Source organism: Miniopterus natalensis, chromosome 17, assembly GCF_054644295.1.
Source record: "Miniopterus natalensis isolate mMinNat1 chromosome 17, mMinNat1.hap1, whole genome shotgun sequence".
Classification (NCBI taxonomy): domain Eukaryota; kingdom Metazoa; phylum Chordata; class Mammalia; order Chiroptera; family Miniopteridae; genus Miniopterus; species Miniopterus natalensis.
Window position 1 is genome coordinate 22,101,015 of NC_142097.1, and position 20,496 is coordinate 22,121,510.

At 55.5% G+C, this 20,496-nt stretch overlaps 2 protein-coding genes across 5 annotated transcripts in view; one reads left to right on the plus strand and one right to left on the minus strand.

Annotated features, from left to right (window-relative positions):
- HDAC5 (histone deacetylase 5) overlaps positions 1-15,501 on the plus strand; it is a 35,976-nt gene extending 20,475 nt beyond the window's left edge. For all 4 annotated transcript variants that reach the window (XM_087826071.1, XM_087826072.1, XM_087826073.1 and 1 more), the window contains 24 exons: positions 2,799-3,058; positions 3,154-3,295; positions 3,393-3,507; positions 3,777-3,907; positions 4,039-4,185; positions 4,274-4,386; positions 4,698-4,829; positions 5,054-5,276; positions 6,236-6,447; positions 6,710-6,997; positions 7,786-7,951; positions 8,779-8,912; positions 9,254-9,374; positions 9,850-9,899; positions 10,059-10,166; positions 10,584-10,639; positions 10,759-10,846; positions 11,766-11,885; positions 12,135-12,232; positions 12,403-12,521; positions 13,032-13,165; positions 13,401-13,485; positions 13,613-13,778; positions 13,858-15,501. In XM_087826071.1, coding sequence (XP_087682197.1) covers positions 2,799-3,058; positions 3,154-3,295; positions 3,393-3,507; positions 3,777-3,907; positions 4,039-4,185; positions 4,274-4,386; positions 4,698-4,829; positions 5,054-5,276; positions 6,236-6,447; positions 6,710-6,997; positions 7,786-7,951; positions 8,779-8,912; positions 9,254-9,374; positions 9,850-9,899; positions 10,059-10,166; positions 10,584-10,639; positions 10,759-10,846; positions 11,766-11,885; positions 12,135-12,232; positions 12,403-12,521; positions 13,032-13,165; positions 13,401-13,485; positions 13,613-13,778; positions 13,858-13,897 — 3,248 coding nt within the window. In that variant the 3' untranslated portion in view covers positions 13,898-15,501. The remainder of the gene's footprint in view (positions 1-2,798; positions 3,059-3,153; positions 3,296-3,392; positions 3,508-3,776; positions 3,908-4,038; positions 4,186-4,273; positions 4,387-4,697; positions 4,830-5,053; positions 5,277-6,235; positions 6,448-6,709; positions 6,998-7,785; positions 7,952-8,778; positions 8,913-9,253; positions 9,375-9,849; positions 9,900-10,058; positions 10,167-10,583; positions 10,640-10,758; positions 10,847-11,765; positions 11,886-12,134; positions 12,233-12,402; positions 12,522-13,031; positions 13,166-13,400; positions 13,486-13,612; positions 13,779-13,857) is intronic.
- A 401-nt stretch (positions 15,502-15,902) lies between these two features.
- On the minus strand, positions 15,903-20,339 carry G6PC3 (glucose-6-phosphatase catalytic subunit 3). The gene is made up of 6 exons (XM_016202107.2): positions 20,030-20,339; positions 17,873-17,979; positions 17,396-17,486; positions 17,104-17,222; positions 16,776-16,917; positions 15,903-16,543 (listed from the first exon to the last, which is right to left on the minus strand). Exons 1-6 carry the CDS (start codon positions 20,245-20,247, stop codon positions 16,180-16,182), a joined length of 1,041 nt encoding a protein of 346 aa, XP_016057593.2. The 5' UTR covers positions 20,248-20,339; the 3' UTR covers positions 15,903-16,179.
- Positions 20,340-20,496: the final 157 nt, after the last annotated feature.

A 20,496-nucleotide genomic window follows, 5' to 3' on the forward strand; every position in this document is an offset into this window, starting at 1 on the left:
CTGGCAGATCCCTGGGGTGCCGCATCCTGTCCAGGCCCTAGAGGGCCTGTAGATTAATGTTCTCCAGTTGCCCATGCTTCCTGCTTGCGTGGGAACAATGCTATGTGGCGGAGCCTGCTGGCCACCTCACCACCTGCATACCAATGGGGCTGCAGCTCTCACTGCAGCTCAGGGCCTAGCATCTCGGTGTTGGCGGTGACAGTGGCTGTGAGGGAGCCCTTGTGGGAGGTTCCCCTCTCCTGAGTCCATGCCCTCTCTGCAGGGCTCCTACAAGGGAAGCCAGCACTGCTGGTAGCAGTTCCATCCTGAGCAGGCTATCTGCTAGGAGCCAGGAGTGCTTGGACCCCTGCCCTTCCCTGGGCAGGCAGGTTGGCATCAGCTCCTGTAGCCCCGGGAGCAGCAGGTTGAAGCCTGTCCACCTCTTGGCTGAGCGTTTGGAGTGGCCTGTGCCAAGCCAGGCTTACCTAGGAACAGATAACTCTCCAGCCAGCTTGGGGCCTTTTTTTTTTAAAGGTTTATTTTTTAAAAAAATATATGTTTTTATTGATTTTAGAGGAAGGGAGGAGGAGAGAGAAACATCGATCTGCTGCCTCCTGTATGCTCCCAACAGGGGATCGAGCCCATAACCTGAGCTTGTGCCCGACCGGGAATGGAACCAGCGATTTCTCGATGCACAGGACAATGCTAAACCAACTGAGCCATACTGGCCAGGGCAGCTTGGGGCCTTGATGAGCTTTTCCAGGGAAGGGGAGACCCGAGGCTTGCTGCTGGCTCTTTGCTGCCACCCTGCTTTGCACCCTGGTTGGTGTTGGCCACCTCCAGAAAGGCCTTGGTGCTGGAGCAGGACATGGGTTAGGAGGAAAAGTGGATATATGTGTATGTGTGTGTGTAGCCCCACCCTCTTGGCCACATCTGGCCACTCCTACAGATGTGGCTCTGGCCTCCTAGCCGCAGAGTCGTCAGTGTGGCTGGTGGGCAAACCACAGAGGAATGTGCCTAGCAGTGCTTGGGGGAGAAGGGACTGGTGGGGACTGAGAGAAACATTCTACTCAGGCTTCACCTCCCTGCCCCCAGTGGGTCCCAGAGGACATATTCAGACATGAGGGTCACACAGCCTTGGCCTTCAGCAGGCCTAGCCCATGCCTTGGTGACACTCTTTCAGTGCAGGCTCCCTGGAGAGATCTAGGCCCATAGACTGCACAGGGTGTGGGAGCCTCTCTTAGCTTAGCCCTTCACCCCCTCCCTGTTCTCTCTGTACTGATGAGGGGTGATGGCGGGGGCCTGGGCAAAAGCCTGCTCATGAGAGCAGGAGACACTGACAGACATCAGGATGTTGGGGTCCTTCTCTAAGCGTGGGCTGGAGTGGGCCCTTGCCACAGGAGCCTTCCCACCTCCCTGTGGCTCCCTGGGTTGGAGTGAAGAAAGTGAGGGCTTTCTTTGGAAAAAGAAATGGAAAAGAAACGATGCGATGGCTTTGCCTCTCTCACTTCCTCCTTCCCAGGCAGTGGGTAGCCTGCCTTCCCCTTCCTCCTGGCGTCAGGAGGCTTTGTGGGGTGTGGTCTGGGTTTGGGGCTCCTTGCTGGTGTGGTGTTCGTCCTGGCAACCACAGGGCAGTGATGGGAAGGGACAGTCAGTGACCAGAAGACAGTGTATAGGGATCAAGAGTTGAGACCTATCGATCCCATTGGAACCTTTTGCCACTCCTTGGGGCCCATCAGCCCATTGTCCACATGGGGGCCTGGACCGAAGGCCTTGGGACCCAGCAGGCCCCTTGACTCCTTTCCCCTTCCCAATGGATTGTCCCTGGGACTGAAGTTCTGAGCTCTTTGCCTCAGCTCCAGCCCCCCCTTGCTATTACCCTTCTTCCTGTCTGATTCCCTTTCCTTTCCTGTCCCTCCTCCCACCTCCTCTCTGTGCTTGCCCTCCTATTCTCCCATTCTCTCATTCCCTCCTCCCCTTAGGCACAGCTGCTGTTTGGCTCACTCTATATATAGCAGCATTTTCAGGGTAATTACAATAAAACTGTTGAAAGGAGATAATCCCGCAAAGGAAGTGAGTCTGACTCCCAGCCCCCTCCTGTCCCTGGATTGGTGCAGCTCTGTACCCCCTTTCCCTGAGGCCTCCTCCTTCCACCTCACCCCCATTCCCGTAGCCTCTCCTTTCAGCTTCCATCTGCCCTAGTTGGGTGTGGGAAAGAGAAGGGGAGAGGGAAGGGATATCTAGAGGGTCCCCGAAGGCCTCTACTGGGTTTCCTGAGGGCCCTGGCTGCCAGCCCTATCAGTTCTAGTACCAACCTCTGTGCCTCAGTTTCTCTTTTTGTATAGGCTTCTTGGTGGGGAGTGTGTGGTGTTGAGAGATGAGGGAGGAGGCACAGGAAGGACAGTGGTTAAAAGCATAGGATTTGGATTCACATCCTGGTTTATTGATTGCCTGGCTGGTTGACTTCGGTCATGTTACTTAAACCTCTTGAAACCTCAGTTTCCTCATCAGTAAAATAATTCATATAAAATACCCAGTGGTGTTACCTGTCAATAACAATAGTAAATGTAGCACTAACAGTCTTCTAGGTACTGTGTTTCATGCTCATGCATCTTTTCTTATTAAAGTTCATGGCTTCAACCTCATTTAATTGAAGCAGAAGGCTATATCCCCAGAACAGAGGGATTTGACTTCCCACCCTCTCTCTGTTCTCTTTCTGTCTAGTAGTCCTGCCTGGTAGCTCTCTGGGTGCCAGGCATGGCTGCCAGGGCCTAGTGGGATCAGGCCTCCTGACCCCTTTCTATCTCTTCTCCCCACAGTGGAGGTGAAGCCAGTGTTGCCAGGAGCCATGCCCAGCTCCATGGGTGGCGGGGGTGGAGGCAGCCCCAGCCCAGTGGAGCTGCGGGGTGCTCTGGCAGGCTCTGTCGACCCTGCACTGCGGGAGCAGCAGCTGCAGCAGGAGCTCCTGGCGCTCAAGCAGCAGCAGCAGCTGCAGAAGCAACTCCTGTTTGCCGAGTTTCAGAAACAGCATGACCACCTGACACGGCAGCATGAGGTCCAGCTGCAGAAGCACCTCAAGGTGAGCGAGGGGGGCGCGGGGGGGCCACCCAGACCTCTGACCCCCGCCCGGACCTGCTCACCCTGCCTCTCCTTCCCATCCCCATGCCTTTGCAGCAGCAGCAGATGTTGGCAGCCAAGAGGCAGCAGGAGCTGGAGCAGCAGCGGCAGCGGGAGCAGCAGCGGCAGGAGGAGCTGGAGAAGCAGCGGCTGGAACAGCAGCTGCTTATCCTGCGGAATAAGGAGAAGAGCAAAGAGAGTAAGGCCTGGGGCCTCCTGGGGCCAGCTGGGACTCCACCCCCCTAGCTGTGGGTGTTGGCCTCAAGCACCCAGGTCAGCTATGCCCTGTCCCACAGGTGCTATCGCCAGCACTGAGGTGAAGCTGAGGCTCCAGGAATTCCTCCTGTCGAAGTCAAAGGAGCCCACACCAGGCGGCCTCAACCATTCCCTCCCGCAGCATCCCAAGTGCTGGTAATGACCTTGGCATGCATGGGTCACAGAGGTGCCTTGCTCAGGGGCTGCCTGCCTGCAGGCTGGAAAAGGTCTCCTGGCCTGAAGCCATATATGGGCCCTGTAGTCTCTCCTAGGAAATCCCACCCCTAGTTTCTTTCCTCACTTCCCTCATCAGGATCCATTTTCTATTCCTACATACAGTGGATATTTTATAGATGTAGACTACTAGGTGGCAGGTCCAGCTGGCTGGGTGATAACTTAGATATGTCTCTATCCCCAACCCCCAGGGGAGCCCACCATGCTTCTTTGGACCAGAGTTCCCCTCCCCAGAGTGGCCCCCCTGGGACGCCTCCCTCCTACAAATTGCCTTTGCTTGGGCCCTATGACAGCCGCGATGACTTCCCCCTCCGCAAAACAGGTGAGTGAGTGACTAGCCTGGTCTCCCAGAATATGGTTCCTGGGAGGTTGAGGTGGGAATATGGAGGGGCTGGGCTGCAGTGTGTGCCTGTTTGTGTGGATGTGTCTGAGCCCTGGCTACCTTCTCCCCAGCCTCTGAACCTAACTTGAAAGTGCGTTCAAGGCTAAAGCAGAAGGTGGCTGAGCGGAGAAGCAGTCCCCTCCTGCGTCGAAAGGATGGGACTGTCATTAGCACCTTTAAGAAGAGAGCTGTTGAGATCACAGGCGCGGGGCCTGGGGGTAAGGACTCCTTTCCTATCCCTGTACTGAGGGCCTGGGCGTAGAGGTGGCTCCAAGCAGGCCTAGCTGACAGCCACCTCTCCCATAGTGTCATCAGTGTGTAACAGCGCACCAGGCTCTGGCCCTAGCTCTCCCAACAGCTCCCACAGCACCATCGCTGAGAACGGCTTTACTGGCTCAGTCCCCAACATCCCCACCGAGGTACAGGACTGCCAGGGTGGCGGGACGGGTGGGCCAGAGGTGCTTCTTTTCCCTTGGAAGAAGGACAGCAGCACCTCAGATCTGTCTCACTGAGTGCGCCCAGCAGGGACCACTCCTCCCATGTAGACAGGCTGGAGGGACCTGTTGCCCCATGGAATATGCCCCATGGGCCCCTGAAGGGCTGTGACTCTTAGCCCCTGCCAGGTGGGGCTTGGTGGGGGAAGCAGGGCACCTTTCAGAGCCCTTAGTCTCAGCCCCAGGTGGCCCCCCTTTGCCTGCGCTCATGCCTCTCTCTCCTGACTGCTCCCCAGATGCTCCCCCAGCACCGGGCCCTCCCTCTGGAGAGCTCTCCCAACCAGTTCAGCCTCTACACGTCTCCCTCTCTGCCCAACATCTCCCTAGGGCTACAGGCCACAGTCACTGTCACCAACTCGCACCTCACCGTAAGTATGGGCACATACCCTATCCTCTTTTTAGTGTTGAGTTCTTTGGTCCTAGATGTCCCCAGCTGGAGCTTTTGTCCTCCCAAGGCCCTGAGGGAAATCAGATGGCCTGCCCTAGAGCTGGGAGGTGGGCAGAGGGTAGGTGAGGGATGCTGGTCCAAAGTTGGCAGGACTGGGGCAATATAAGCCCGTCCCTCATCTCTGTCTCTCCTCTCCATTCCTAGGCCTCCCCGAAACTGTCAACTCAGCAGGAGGCCGAGAGGCAGGCCCTTCAGTCCCTGCGGCAGGGTGGCGCACTCACTGGCAAGTTCATGAGCACATCCTCTATCCCTGGCTGCCTTCTGGGTGTGGCACTGGAGGGTGACACAAGCCCCCATGGGCACGCCTCTCTGCTGCAGCACGTACTACTGCTGGAGCAGGCCCGGCAGCAGAGTACCCTCATCGCTGGTAAGTGGGCAGGCAGGTGGGGGGGGGGTGTCAGGCTCTGCTTCTGGGGCTCAAGGTAGGACCACCAGGAAGAAGCAGCCAGGGATACTTTCTAGCTCTGTCATAGCTTCCCTCAATGGCCTTATTGATTTCTTCCAGTCTACAGGCTTACTGAGTACCTACAGCCTGCCAGATACTGTTATCTGCAACATCTGTTGCCTTGATGGAGCTCACGTTCCAGAGCAGTGCTGTCCAATAGAAAGATAACATAAGCCACATATGTAATTTAGTTTTCTGGTGACCACATTAAAACATATAAAAAGGAACAGGTGAAATTAATTTTAACATTTAATTCACTGTATCTAGAATATTATCATTTTAACATAAAAACAATATAAAGAGTTATAAATGAGATATTTTTCTTTGTGTTTCACACTCTTGAAATCAGTGTGTATTTCACACTTAAGAGCACATCTCAGTTTAGACAGGCCACATTTCAAGTGCTCAATAGTCACATATGGCTGGCAGCTATGGGATTGGACAGCAGAGCTTTGGACAGTCAGCCCTTAAGTAGCCAGTGGCATTAGAAGAGGTTTTCCTTAAAAGATACGTGGTCCTGGCTCCCAGGCTCTCCAGCCTGGGATCCATGTTTAAGATCAGGGAGGTTTTGTTGTAGATGGGGAGAGGTAGTCATTGTTTTCACTCACATGAACAGCCCAAGACTAGATGTGCAAACATAAGTGAATCAAAGGGAGAGAATGGAGAATCTAGGAAGGCTTGCTGGAGGCAGTGGCTCTGAGCTGTGAGACTGTTCAGTTATGGAGAGGAGGAAGAATGGGGCTCACATTTGGGGGCAGGGTGCTCGAGGCCTCTCCACAGTTTTTCCTGACTGTGTAGGTGGCGGTGTTTTAGGAGGGGGAGAGTCTTGGGTTGGGATGGGGGGCCTGACTGATGGTTACTCCCGTCCCTGCACCCCACAGTGCCACTTCATGGGCAGTCCCCACTGGTGACGGGTGAACGAGTGGCTACCAGCATGCGGACAGTGGGCAAGCTCCCGAGGCACCGGCCCCTGAGCCGCACTCAGTCCTCACCGCTACCCCAGAGCCCCCAGGCCCTGCAGCAGCTGGTCATGCAACAGCAGCACCAGCAGTTCCTGGAGAAGCAGAAGCAGCAGCAGCTGCAGCTGGGCAAGGTGAGCTGGGAGAAGCAAATGTGCAGGGCTGTGCTGGGGGCAGGACCAGGCTGGCAGGAAGGAAGAGGGGATTGACACCCTAGGCCATTCCCCGGTGGCACATCTGCTTAGAGGAGCCACCTTGCCTTTTCCTAACTCACATAGCTCTGTATGGGCTGGGTGGCTGCAGGAGAGAGGGGAGGGAAGGATTGACCCTCCTGGGCCACAGACTGCGCAGCTGCTCCCTCTCCCAGCTGATGCTCCCCTTCTGCTCTGCTCCCAGATCCTCACGAAGACTGGGGAGCTGCCTCGACAGCCCACCACCCACCCCGAGGAGACAGAAGAGGAGCTGACAGAGCAGCAGGAGGCCTTGCTGGGGGAGGGAGCCCTCACCATACCCCGAGAAGGCTCCACGGAGAGTGAGAGCACACAGGAAGACCTGGAGGAGGAGGAAGGGGAGGAGGAGGAGGAGGAGGAGGATGAGGACTGCATCCGGGTCAAGGATGAGGAGGGCGAGAGTGGCGCTGAGGAGGGACCTGACTTGGAGGAGTCCAGTGCTGGTTACAAAAAGGTGCCCCTCCCCCAGCCCTCGATCACCATCCCTCTGTCCTCCCTGCTCCTTTCCACCCTTGCCTTTCCCTCTCGCCAGGCTGCAGTGCCCAGGCTGCAGGGCCAGTTTTCTGAAGAGAACAAAAAGGGAGTGGGAGAGACAAGGCACTATGGAAGGGAGAGAGCTGCTTGTGTTGGCTTCAGAGCTGTCTGTCAGCACCAGTCGCCAATCCCTCACTGCCTCTGTGTCTGTGACTGCCCCCGCCTGTCTGCTTGAGAGCTGCTTGTGTTGGTTTCAGAGCTGTCTGTCAACACCAGTCGCCAACCCCTCACTGCCTCTGTCTGTGACTGCCCCCGCCTGTCTGCTTGTGTGTGTGTACGTACATACATGTGTATGTGGCTGTATCTGCGTTTCTGGCTGCGTAGGATTGGTTGTGCGTTGGTCCCTGTGCGTGCATGTGTACACACACGCCCCCACTGTTACTACAGTTTGCCCTATGCCTAGCACGCACTTCATTCATTGCGGACACAGCTGAGCCCTCTGGGCCTGACTCATCCCACCCCCTCCCACACTCGCTTACCTCAATGCTACTCTGGCATGACTCATCACTGTCCTCCCATCCCTCCCCATCTCCTCAGAAATGGAGACAATGAAGGCTGGAGTTTCTTCTGTTCCTGGAGGGAGGAGTAGGGGAAAGAGGAGGTTTAGAAGAGCTGGATTGGGGACCCCCTGGAGGCCCTAGGGCACCTATTCTCACTTTCATCTCAGGCTAAGCCTCACCTCGGCTCCCTCCCACTCCTCCTTCCCAGGTATTCTCAGATGCCCAGCAGCTGCAGCCACTGCAGGTGTACCAGGCACCCCTAAGCCTGTCCACTGTGCCCCACCAGGCCCTGGGCCGAACCCAGTCCTCACCTGCTGCTCCTGGGGGCATGAAGAGCCCCCCAGACCAGTCCACCAAGCACCTCTTCACCACAGGTGAGCCCCACTACTGCCAACTGTTCTTCCACCTTGTGCCAGGGGCCTTTCCCTGGTGGAAATCATGAAGAGATACAGTCCGTGCCCCAAAGGGATTGCCAGGGAGAGTGCCCTGAAGGGAGGGAAAACAGGCCGTCATTCTCTCCCTGTGCACCACAGCCACCTGTGGTAGTGGTGGCAGCCTCTGTCCCACTGCAAGGGAGGGTGGTGAGTGCCCTGTCCCTGCCTACTGGGGTAGCATCTTTTTCAGGGCTCCCACCCACTACTGCTAGGACCACCTGATTTTGTGCCATTACTGCACCAGCCCTTCAGTATCTGGAGAAAGCTCACTGCCTCAGTTGGATCCTGTCCTAGCTTCCCCTTTCTCCCTGTGAGGTCAAGAGTGAGGCCCCTGTTCATTTCAGGAAGCTCTTCCACATGAAGCTGCCCTGTGCTGGGCTCTGAGGAGGCCACAGATGCCTGAGGATGGTCTCGTCTCACCAGTGGGGAGTGGGGGTGAGGGGAGCAGCACACAGGCGCTGTGATAAGAGTGGGGGAAGGAGGATGTGCCATGAGGGTACAGTGTTGGGGGCATGGTAGGCAGAGATCAAAACCAGTGGGGGTATCAAGGGCAGCCTGGTTAAGGTTTGAGGACTGACAGTGATGGAGGAAAACAGTTTGGGAGGAGAGAAGGGGCAGGTGTGTGGGAGGGTGGTTGGGGTGACCCTGAGAAGGTACTTGGGCTGGGGTGAGCTGAGGAGAGCTCAGTGAGCTCTTCTGAGGATTGCAGTGGCCAGGCTATCACACGGACCAGAGCAGAGCTGGCTGACGGTATGTCTCTGGCTCAGGTGTGGTTTACGACACATTCATGCTGAAGCACCAGTGCATGTGTGGAAACACACACGTGCACCCTGAGCACGCTGGCCGGATCCAGAGCATCTGGTCCCGGCTGCAGGAGACGGGCCTGCTTAGCAAGTGTGAGGTAAGGGAGCCCCTCCTTCCTCCAACCCCCAACTCAGACCCAGTGAAGGCCTTTTTGTCTCCCTGTTGGTGAAGCCTCTCTCCATGTCTCTGTTCAGCCCCTGACCTCAGGGCCAGTCCCCCATCCACCTCCCAGTTCCATCCCTTTCAGCCTGTTTTCCCAGCTGAATGGGGGAGGGTCCTGGACTGAGGTCCCTGAGGGCCAGGGTATACTTTCGCAAACCTTTGGATCTCCTGAGGTCAGAAGTGGCTCCATGTGCCCCAGGCTGTGGTGCAGAGAGGGTCTGGGCATCTGGGAGAGCTAGGCCTTAGTGCCACCCTTCTTCTGATCTCCCCTGCCAGCGGATCCGGGGTCGCAAAGCCACACTGGATGAGATTCAGACAGTGCACTCCGAATACCACACCCTGCTCTATGGGACCAGCCCCCTCAACCGACAGAAGCTGGACAGCAAGAAGTTGCTTGGTGAGCCAGCAGGTTAATGGGCAGGGTGTGGGCCACTGCCTGGGTGGGATAGGAGTGTGTCAGGAAGACTGCTTGGCCAGGGTAGGCAAGTGGGTCCTGATGAGCATAGGTCATCCCCATGGCAGAGGTGGTACAATGCCGTATTGCACACTTCCAGGGGACTCCATTCACGTAGAATATGACATGATCAGAGCATTGCAGGGTGGAAGGTGATGGGTCAGGGTCGGTGATGGGGTGTGTTTTGCTCTTCTCCCCAACCGATCCTGCCCCTTTCTCCCTGCCATCCGCCCCAGAGGTAGGATGTACCTCCAGAACAGGAGACAGACATCTCCCAACTGGTATGGGCTGCAGAAGCCTGTCCTATGCTTGGGTCATCTTTGTTTTCTGTGACTGAGCTCACTGCCTTCTGCAGACCCCAACCTACAGCCCTGGCAGTGGAGGCAACTTCCAGAATAACTGTTTCTTTTCCCTGCAGGCCCTATCAGCCAGAAGATGTACGCTATGCTGCCTTGTGGGGGCATTGGGGTGAGTAGGGCACCTGCCGGTGGGTGTGGGTGGGTGGTTGTCCCAGTTCTGGCCCCTCCCTCCCTGCCTAACACAGCTGCTGGCTGTCCAGGTGCCCATCCCCATTCTTGCCCTCCCCCTGCAGGGGGCACGCTGAAGCCTGCTCTCCTGCCCCCGCAGGTGGACAGTGACACCGTGTGGAATGAGATGCACTCCTCCAGTGCTGTTCGCATGGCGGTGGGCTGCCTGGTGGAGCTGGCTTTTAAGGTGGCGTCTGGAGAGCTCAAGGTGAGTGTATGCTGGGGGGTTTCAGCACCTCTTGGCTTGGTCCTGTATCCTCAGGAACTGAGGATGGGGCAGCCTTAGGTTTCCCATCAGTGAGGCATGGTCCTTTGCAACCTCAACTCTCAGATGCCAGAGTTGGGAGGAGATGACAATTCAGGGCCAGCTGGGGATGAGGGGTAAAGAAGGACTGACAAAGTGGCACTAATATCTGGTGCTCTTATGGGTACCTCAAGGCCAGGGATTGTCTGCCTGTTTGCCCACATGGCCCACAGCTGGCCACAGGTGTGTATGATAATGTTCCTGATCTGTGTTCTCTTCCCTGCCTGGCTTATGCTTTTCTCCTTCTGTGTCCACTCCTGTGTGTCCACCTTGCCTGCATGTCTGTCTCTTGTCTCTGTCCCTTGGTCTACACCTCTTCAGAATGGATTTGCCATCATCCGGCCCCCAGGACACCATGCTGAGGAATCCACAGCCATGTGAGTGCCACCCCAGCCCTGCACCCTTTCTCCCTCAGCAAGGTGATGCGTGTATCTTGCTCATGGAACAAACCGCTGCTAAGGCTGACCTCCCTGCCCTTTTTTCCCCTCTCCCCCAGGGGATTCTGCTTCTTCAACTCCGTAGCCATCACAACCAAACTCTTGCAGCAGAAGCTGAACGTGGGCAAGGTTCTCATAGTGGACTGGGTAAGCAGTGGGCTGGTGGGGCCAGGGTCAGCCTTCAGGAAGCCCCCACCCAACCCTGCCCCCTCTTCCTCAGGTGCCCACACTGGAGCTGAGCCTGATGGCTTACCTCACATCCTCCTGCTGGAGCATTAGCCCAGCCCTCCATTTCCTTGGGGTTCCCTCCTCAGTAGGAGACTAGAAGTGGTTTTAGCCCATGGTCCATCTTGGCCCCCACCTTGCAACCTCAAGTAACTGAGGGTACTTTCTACCTTGAACAGTAGGGACTGATACCACCATTGATAGAGCTGCTCTCAACTGGGGCTGACTGTGTATCAGGACACATGGTGTACTCATGCCACCTTGCATAGTAAGAATTAGGATGTCCATTTCTACATATGGAGACACTGAGCCATTGGATGACTTACCCAACCAAGGTGGCATAGCTTGGGATGTTGGCAGTGGGTTTCAGATCAGGCCTTTGGCACCAACACTTCTGCTCTGGCTCCTACCCAGTGCTTCTCAAACCCTGCCTCTCTTGGCAGAGGGAAAGGCTCCCACCACTCCCTCTGAGGTGGGGAAGAGCCAGGAGCAATCCTCATCAAGGGTGAAATCTCTTTGAAGCCCAACTTTGGCTTAAAAATTCATGTTAATGTTGGATTTTTCTTCAGAACGTATCTGTTTTCAATTCCTTACTAGCCTTAATGTCGTCCTCCACGCTGTTGTATAGAATGGGCCCTGGGGGAGAGTTGCCGAATTTGCCTCATGGTGATTAGAGAAGCATGGGGCATACTGTTGTGAACAGAACACAGATGTCCTGTAGCTAGTGGTGGGCTGCACCCCTAGAGCTCACCATAGGGTGGGAGTGGGGGACAAGTAGAATTTTTGACCTTTGGGCTAGAGCCTGGGTCATTTTCCTGATGCTTTCACTCCTCCCCACTAGGACATTCACCACGGCAATGGCACCCAGCAAGCATTCTACAATGACCCCTCTGTGCTCTACATCTCCCTGCATCGCTATGACAACGGGAACTTCTTTCCAGGCTCCGGGGCTCCTGAAGAGGTACAGCTCCTAGGCTCAAATGTGGGGCCCTTTGGGAGGTAGTGGAATGGCACCCGGGAGGGAGTCCTGGAGGCCCTTGATGGTGCTCTTATCTGGGGAGTTTGGGCTCCTAGTGGGAGGACCACACCCACCAACTGCCCCCCCACGCAGAGCAGAGGTCAGTGGAGTGAGGGCTGGAGGCAAGGCTGAGGGGGGCAACATCTGGGATCCCTAGGCAGTGAGAATAACCCCTCCCCACCATGCTGCCAGGTTGGCGGAGGGCCGGGCGTGGGGTACAATGTGAACGTGGCATGGACGGGAGGTGTGGACCCCCCCATCGGAGACGTGGAATACCTAACAGCCTTCAGGTGAAGACTGAGAAGGGTCAAGGGAGGGGTGGGAGCCCCCCTGGGCCCTCCCGTGGGAGGGGTAGAGGCTCTCAGTTTGGTGTAGGTGGAGGGGGTTGTCTTGGGGGAACACAGTGGGGTGAGCCTGGCTCAGCTTCCTGCCAGGGTCAGCTTGGGCCCTCCCTTTGCAGGACAGTGGTGATGCCCATTGCCCACGAATTCTCACCTGACATGGTCCTAGTCTCCGCCGGGTTTGATGCTGTTGAGGGACACCTGTCTCCGCTGGGTGGCTACTCTGTCACCGCCAGATGTGAGCCTGCTGGGGGATTAAGGGAGGCTGTGGAACAATAAGGATGGGGTCGAGTGGGGGTGTGGAGCAGGTATAGACTGATATTGGACAGTTGGGAGGAGAGCTGGGGCAGGTCCAAGACTTGCAGTCATCCTGGCAGTGCCCTCCAGTCTCCCTCTGCCAACCCTGGCCTTGAAGGGGCAAGCAAGGAGGGGTTGGGGGATAGCAGAGGGTGTTTCTCCTTCCAGAGTCCTAGGGATGGAGCTTGTTGATCCGTCCTGTTTCAGTGGTGTTCCTTGTAAGACATGTAATTGTATTTCTTAAGCCAGTCTCTTATGTTTTGTCTTTAATGGAACATTTAGTCCATTGACATTAAATTTTATTATGGATATACACACACACACACACACATTTAAGTCTTTGATTTGATTTTGTGCTGTTTGTCCCACCTCGTTTCTCTCCTTTCTTACCTTCTCTTGAATAGATTTTTTTTTTTTTAACCATTTCATCTCCCTTCACTCATCCCTAAAGGTTTTGGCCACTTGACCAGGCAGCTGATGACGTTGGCAGGGGGCCGGGTGGTGCTGGCCCTAGAGGGAGGCCACGACTTGACCGCCATCTGTGATGCCTCTGAGGCCTGTGTCTCGGCTCTGCTCAGCGTGGAGGTGAGGGGTGCAGGGAAGGGCTGAGGGGCCAGGAGGGCCCTTTCCTGGGTCAAGTAGTACCAAGGGCCCTTGGGAAGGTTTTCCTGGGTCCTGAGGACAGCTGATGGCCAGGAAGAGCTTTCTGAGTAGGGGTTCCTCATGTCATGAGAGATGTCTGAGGCTGAATGGGGTGGTTAGAGCGGCAGGCACCACCACCCATTCCCCACCCTAGGCCTTCTCTTCTTTCTCCTGTCAGCTGCAGCCCTTGGATGAGACAGTCTTACAGCAGAAGCCCAACATCAATGCAGTGGCCACGCTAGAGAAAGTCATCGAGATCCAGAGTATGTGGGGATAGGTGGAGGGGCTCAGACCTTGCCAAGGAGCAGAGCTTAAGGGTATGCTGGGGCTGGTGATGCACATATGGGGGTTTCTGCCCTCCTTGACCCCCTGCTCACTTCTCATCCACAGGCAAACACTGGAGTTGTGTGCAGAGGTTTGCTGCTGGTCTGGGTCGTTCCCTGCGGGAGGCTCAGGCAGGTGAAACGGAGGAGGCCGAGACTGTGAGCGCCATGGCCTTGCTGTCAGTGGGGGCCGAGCAGGCCCAGGCTGCTGCAGCCAGGGAGCACAGCCCCAGGTGAGGTTCCTCCCAGCTCTCTGCCCTTCCCTAAGCTGAGGACCACACTCAGTGCCCCTTCATGTGCTTGTCCCCACAGGCCAGCAGAGGAGCCTATGGAGCAGGAGCCTGTCCTGTGACACCCCGGCCCCCATCCCTCTGGGCTTCATCATTGTGATTTTGTTTATTTTTTCTATTAAAAACAAAAAGTCACACATTCAACGACGTGTGCTGTGTGGGTCTCTCAGCCTCGCCCCTCCTGCTCCTCTAAGCTATCTCAGGCCCCCTCTCCTATGGTCCACATCTCAGCTCTAGAAGTTTGCTCTCTCTATAGGGTATGGGGGTACCTTTTGCAGCCCCTCCCCATATTGTATCTCACACCCACTTTCCTGAATTCTGTCCTTTTCCCCCTGGAGCCTGGACCAGCTCAAGGTGGGCATGGGGGCCCAGTTAGAACCTTCTGGTTCTGGAGTCACCCTGAGTGAGGAGGGAACAGGAAGTTCGGTGCCTTGGCTTCAGCTGACTTGGGGGGAAATGCCTTAATTTCACCCTCCTCCCCTCTCTAGCCTTGGGAGGTTCTGGAGTGTCTCTCTGTAGTCTAGGATGTTGAGTGGAGGGGAGGTGGGCTCCAGCCTGATGATTCCCTGTCCTTTTCCCCCCGTTGTCCTCACCATCTCTACACAGACTTCTTTCTCCTGGCCTCAGCACCAGAGGGAAGGCTTATGCCCTAGGATGTGGGCCTGAGGTCTGTGGGCAGGGCTACCTTGCTTTACATTCCTCATGGCCTGTTTTCCCTTCCAGGGGCTGGAGTGGGTGGGGAAGGATGGGGCTGGACTCCTGGGTTCTGAGTGGCCTGGAGGAGCCACAGATCCAGGCCTGCTTTCTACCTTACTCTGTTGGTCTTCCTGCCCCTCTGCTGGCACAGACTGGGGAGGGGGAGGAGGTGGTCCCTGCAGGGGGCGCTGTAAGCTAGTGAGAGCGCCCCTGCTGGTCAGGACCAGATTTCCCCCATCCAGCATGCTGCAAGTAGAGGGTCAGCGGCCCACCTTCTTCCTGGGACTTTTTGTTTTGAAGCCTGGGGATGGTGAGAATGGGGGCTCTAGAAGGGGCAGGGCCAGAACCCAGAAACCCAGGAGTCTGCCCTCAGCTGGAGCTTCCTGTCCTCCTGGGCTTCCTTTGCTGGCCTCCAGCCCAAGGAAGCCAAGATCAGGAGGGGGTGCTGCTCTTTCTCTTTCCCAGCCACCCAGCCTAGCTGTTTCTGGGGCTGGTGGCCCACAAGGCTTCTAGGGAATGCTGTCCAGCTTGTAGGAAACCAAAGATGGGAAGTAGCTCCTAGGGGGCTAAGTCTTCCTCCCTCCTTCCCAACACTACATATACTTTTGTCCCATCCCTAGGGCTCCACCAATCTGTTTACATATTTATTACCCTGATGGGGGCCTGAGCAGGGTTGAGGGAGTCAGGGGAGGGGCAGGAGTCCCACCACCATCAGTTCATTGTGCACTTGTGTCTTGTATGTTCTAGATCCTCCTGGGGGATGGGGATAGGGCTGGGCTCAGTGTGTTAGGCCTCCCCATTCTGAGTCCCAGCTCTGGAACCCTTACCCCCCCCCCCCCATCTTCCCGTGGCTGGTCTGGTTCTCATGTAAATTCATTCCTTGCTTTGTCTCCCTGGATATGGTTTTCAGTTAAGTATTTTGTAACCCATTACATTGTGTGTCCTTGTATAAATAAATTTGTTTCTGGCAGTGCCTTCTGGAGCCAGTGTCTCTGTTTTCTGGGCTCCCAAATGGAGTAGAGGTTCTTATTTCCCCTCTTGGCCAAAAAAACTGCTCTTCTTCCAGCCCCTGGACTAACCAATTTAGGAAACAGGAGGCTGGGGTGGGAGGGGATGGATCTCTGTCCAGCAAGTTAAAGACAAGGTTTCACTGAATGTAGCCACAGTACCACATAGGGCCCCTCATAAGGCCTAGGTGGTGATGGTGCCCAGGACTGAAGGTCTCAACTGAGTTTACAGTCCTCCCCTTTCCTTTTGACTCTGCCTCTGCGGAAACAGGGTTGGAGGGGGTGAACAGGTGGCCCAGCCAGGATCCCACACGCACACATGGGAAAGTTCAGTGGAGATGTATGCATAGGCAAAAGAGTCCAGAAGTGTTCAAGGGCTTTATTGGAGCCACTCTGAACCCCTCACAGTGTTGTAGGAATCCACTAGTCTTGCTGTTGCTTTTGCTTTTTGGGGACTTGGAAGGGAAGGCAGGAGGACCAGCCTTTCTGGGAGAGAGAAGGCCCTTCTTTGGGGCTAAGCCAGGTGGTGGGAGAAGGGAAATTCAAGATGAGCAGGGCCTTTTGGGGGACTGGAAGGGGACCGGGCTACCTTCTAGAGTGTGGTGGTCACGGAGTGTTGGCTTTGTAGGAGGCAGCTGAAGTCAGGAAGAGCGGATGGGTGGTGCTTCCTGGGCACTGAATGTGAGCACCACCCAGGGCACAAGGGCCAGGACCAGGCATGGCCAGAGGGTATATTTGAGGAAATTGAAGATGTAGAAAAGGCTAATCTGAGGTGGGTAGCCCAACCAATCCAGGGAGCCCAGCAGCCCCACAGCCAGCACAAGGCAGGCTATCTTCTGGCCATTTCCCAGGTATGCTCGCCGTACTGCAGCATAGCAGGGAGAGTGCAGGGCAATGCCCAGACCCAGGGCGGCCCCTGAATCGCGGCTCAGGGAGGCAAAGGGTCGGCTGTCCATGTGCACCCACTCAGGCCGCTCACACCACTTGGAAGCTAGTTTGATGGACCTGTGGGGAGGAAGAGTTTTTACCAGGAGAGACGTTCCCCTAGAACCTAGCTAGAGAGCCAATGGCTCTCACTCCCTTTGAATCCTACCCTCATGTCCTGAGACCCCAGGACAGTCTATGTTTGTGAAGAGGTAATGTGTCCTTTTTAGCACAGTGAACCAGGGACCCACCAGGCTAGGTATAGGTAAGGCAGGACAGGCCCAGTCTGCCCAAACTTCAAAGCAGGACTTACCATGAAAGATCCAGGCCCAGTGTAAAGAGGGTCCAATAGATGAGGCTGGCACCCAGCAAGAGGGCCAGAGAGGTCAACCCGTAGAAGCTTAGCTCCCGCTCCAAGGGCACCCGGGGGGTCATCAGCCAGCCCAGGACAGCACCTGGGGGAGTGGGATTACAGCAGCTTCAAGGAGTTTGGGGACATGACCCCCCTGAGCTACAATGCAGTTTGGCAAAATAGACATAAGGGAAGCCTTGAGGTTGGCTGTACAATGGGATGATCCTAGACTGGTCCTCCCACTGCCAACAGCACCCTCTGAGCCCATCCTGTTGTCCCAGTTGCTCACCAGTTATCAGGCCAGCCAACACCTGGTGAGGGAAATGTGCTAAGAGGAAGATTCGGGACAGACCGATAGCCAGTAGAAAGGTGCAGTAAGCCAGGCTCGGCATCACCCTCACCCAGCGACTAAAAAGAAGAGAGGCAAATAGTCCAGAGGATATCCAAACACAACTCAGCTTCTCGCAGCACAAATGCCCAGGGTCCCCAGGACTCCAGCTCTCAAGCTGCCCTGCTGCTGGATCTTTTGGGTCCAGGGTACCATTGCCCCTGACCCCACAGTGGGCAATACTCAAGTGTACCTGTGGGCCTGAGTGGCCACCTGGGAAGAGATGGCTGTCATTATGGGCCAGAGGGCTGCTCCTGTGACCATGCAGTGTCCAGAAGGGCTGCCTGTTGGGGATACAGAAGCTTGTGGTGAGAGGATGGGGGTGGAACCCAGGTGCTCAACAGAGCTACCTCCCCCTGGCTGAGAAGAGAGCCTTCCCCCAGCACTGGTCCATAGCTCCCTCCATCCTGAAGCTTTCTTCACCCCTCCCTTAAGCCACTGCTTCTACCTTGACCTGTGTCTCCTGGATCTACTCTAAACAAGGTGGGCAGCTGGCACACTGGCATGGGTGCTCTCCTCCCAGAATTCAACTTGGTCTTCCTAGGGTTTCTTTGTTCTCTGGGCCGGTAATTGTGAGGTGGGCTTCTTGGTGGCCACCCTAACCGAAAAGTAGTATGAAACACACCCAAATCCTAACCACACTGAGAAAGGGAGGTTTGAGGCTTCTCACCTGGACCAGTTTCACAAGAAGAGGGGAACTGGTGAACCCGGGCTGGGGCCTGGCTGTAGTACCCAGACTCATGGACCCACCAAAAGGGCCTGTCACCAAAAAGGAGCCTAAAAGAGAACAGATGCAAGATGACATTGTGCTCATGCAGAGCCAGGGGGACAAGAGAGAGGCAGAAGAACACCTGGGAATACTCAGGAGGGCCTGCGGGGTGGAATCAGAAAGGGAGTCCAATTCCATGCCATTACATTGCCTTGGATTTTTACCTTAAAACAGGAGAAAGCACACTATTTTTTAAAATGCGATACGGAGCCTGGCCGGGCATGGCTCAGCGGTTGAGCATCGACCTAGGATCCAGGAGATCGGGGTTCGATTCCTGGTCAGGGCACATGCCCAGGTTGCAGGCTCGATCCCCAGTGGGGGGCATGCAGGAGGTAGCTGATCAATGATGACTGTCATCATCGATGTTTCTCTTTCCCTCTCCCTTCCTCTCTCTGAAATCAATAAAGATGTATTTAAAAAATAAATGTGATAAGGAGATAAGAGATTGTGGGGGAGGGGTGTGTGTATGCTCTCAGATGCTCAGAAGTCCTACTCTACCTCTCCCACTGCAGGAACAGCTCTGCTCTTCTAATCCACAGAAAGCCCAGGGCCTCTCACTGGGTTCCTTTCAGAGCCCCCCTGCTTCTCCCCCTCTCCATTTCCCAAAAGCCAGCCTGAATTACCTATACCTGAATTACTTAGGTAAGTTTCTTATGTCTGAAAATGGGAGTGTGGAATGGACTGAGGAGGCTGAGAAAGAATAAGGAAGACAAAAAATTCAAAAATCCCCCGGCCTAGAAGATGCCTGGCTGGACCCTGGGGAATCACACAGTGAAGAGGCAGCTGTGGCCAGAAAGAAAACAGGTAGGCAGAAAATCTAGTGCTGGGGAGGGAAATATAGAAGGGACTGCTCTCCACAAAAAACTGAGCCTTGTTCTCACATCAGCTAGGTGCTCAATACATACTTAACAAATGAATGGGGGGTTTGTCAAGTGTGGGGGGTCATTAAGAGTGTCTACCTAAGGGGGCTGTCTGACTTTGGGGAATGGGACTAGAGAGGGAGGCTTATACAGACTCTGAGGGAGGAGAGAACACAAAGCAAAGGGTAATTAGGTAAGAAAATGATTAGACAACTGCTTTTCCGTTTACAATAGGGGTGAAAGCCTTGCAGAGAAGAGTAGAAGGGAAGGTAACTCCAATTCTGTTTTTCAGCAAGACATTCCAGCCCATTCAAGTGTCTTCTATGAGCCTCCTTTCCCTCCACTAGGCTGGGGAATTTGACAACGGGCTGAGGTGAAGGGAGGTGCAGCTACATGCCCAGTGAGAGGAATAGCTGCTTTCAGCACCTGAGACAGAACAGGTGGCAGAGATAAGTCCCAAGGGACTTATCTTGCCTGGGATTCCTGGCATATAAGTCTATGTGAAGAGCCTACTAGTGAATACAGGGAAAAAGAAGAGAAAGTGCTCCCTGGATGGCAATGCTTGAGCCCGGGGCTTTTCAGACTTTACTGTACACAGGAATCACCTGGGGTCCTTGTTAAAATGCAGATTCTGATACAGTAGCTCTGGCTCCAGGCTTGAGATTCTACATTTCTAGCAAGTTTTCAAGTGCTCCCTACGCTGCTAGTCATGTTCTGGGGACTACACCTTAATTTGCAAGCCTTTTCTGACCCTAGCAGCTAGTGTGAAGCCTGGCACAAAGCACTCTTCCTAAAAACTATGTCAAATAAATGAGTGAATAGATGAATGAAAGTGAGTTGAGAAGCAAGACTATGGGCTACTTAAGTCACCATAGATACTACTTGTTAAAATACAGATTCCTGGCCCCTCCGCTGGAGTTTCTAAATCAGTTTGTTTTAGGTGGGATGGGGCATTTTACACATGCCCCTTAGGTGATTTCTGATAAGGGCCATTTCAGAAACACTGGTCTAATGGGTATGATGGAGACTCTGAGACCTGAACCCAAGAAGAGAGGTCTTAAGGCCATAGGGTTCACTGGTGAGGGGTGAGGGTGGAGGTAGGGGCCTTTGAGGCACCTGCTGAAAGATCAGGGCTTGCACAGGACTCAGGGCCCTTGGGGGTAGGGGAGCAGGACGCCGGAGGGCTTCGCTATCTCACCACTTGAAGACCAGGTTGAGCCACTCGGTGATGAGGCAGATCCAGAGCACTGCGATGCCCAGGCGGCGAGAGGCGTAGTAGGCCCCGGGGAAGTAGAACAGAAGGAGGGTCTTGGGATCGCCCAGAAAGGTGACCCAAAGCCACACTTTCTCCAGCCAGGGCAGCTGGTTCTGTAGCGCCTCGGCCATTGCGATGCCCGCACCCAGCGTGGACTCCATGGCGATCCGGGAGCGGGGCAGAAGCCGAGGAGTGCGGGGGACGAGGAAGCGGCGATCAAGCGCCCTCCAAAGCCCACCGCGGCGAGAGCCCGGCCCCGCCTCTCCCGCCTGTAGCCGGCGCAAGCCCCGCCCCTCCCCTGGTAGTCCCAGGCTTCCGCGAGCCCGGCCCTTTCCCGCAACGTTTCCTCCGGCCGTCGTCTTCCGTTTGCCTCTCTACTGGGCAGCGCAGGGGACAAATCTTTGCGAAGG

Coding starts and splice junctions, on each gene's coding strand:
- G6PC3 (XM_016202107.2), bottom strand. CDS start 20,247: ATGGAGTCCACGCTGGGTGCGGGCATCGCAATGGCCGAGGCGCTACAG. Junction 17,223..17,395: donor GTGGCCACTCAGGCCCACAG/GTACACTTGAGT, acceptor TCTTCTTTTTAG/TCGCTGGGTGAGGGTGATGC. Junction 16,544..16,775: donor CTGGGCCTGGATCTTTCATG/GTAAGTCCTGCT, acceptor TCCTCCCCACAG/GTCCATCAAACTAGCTTCCA.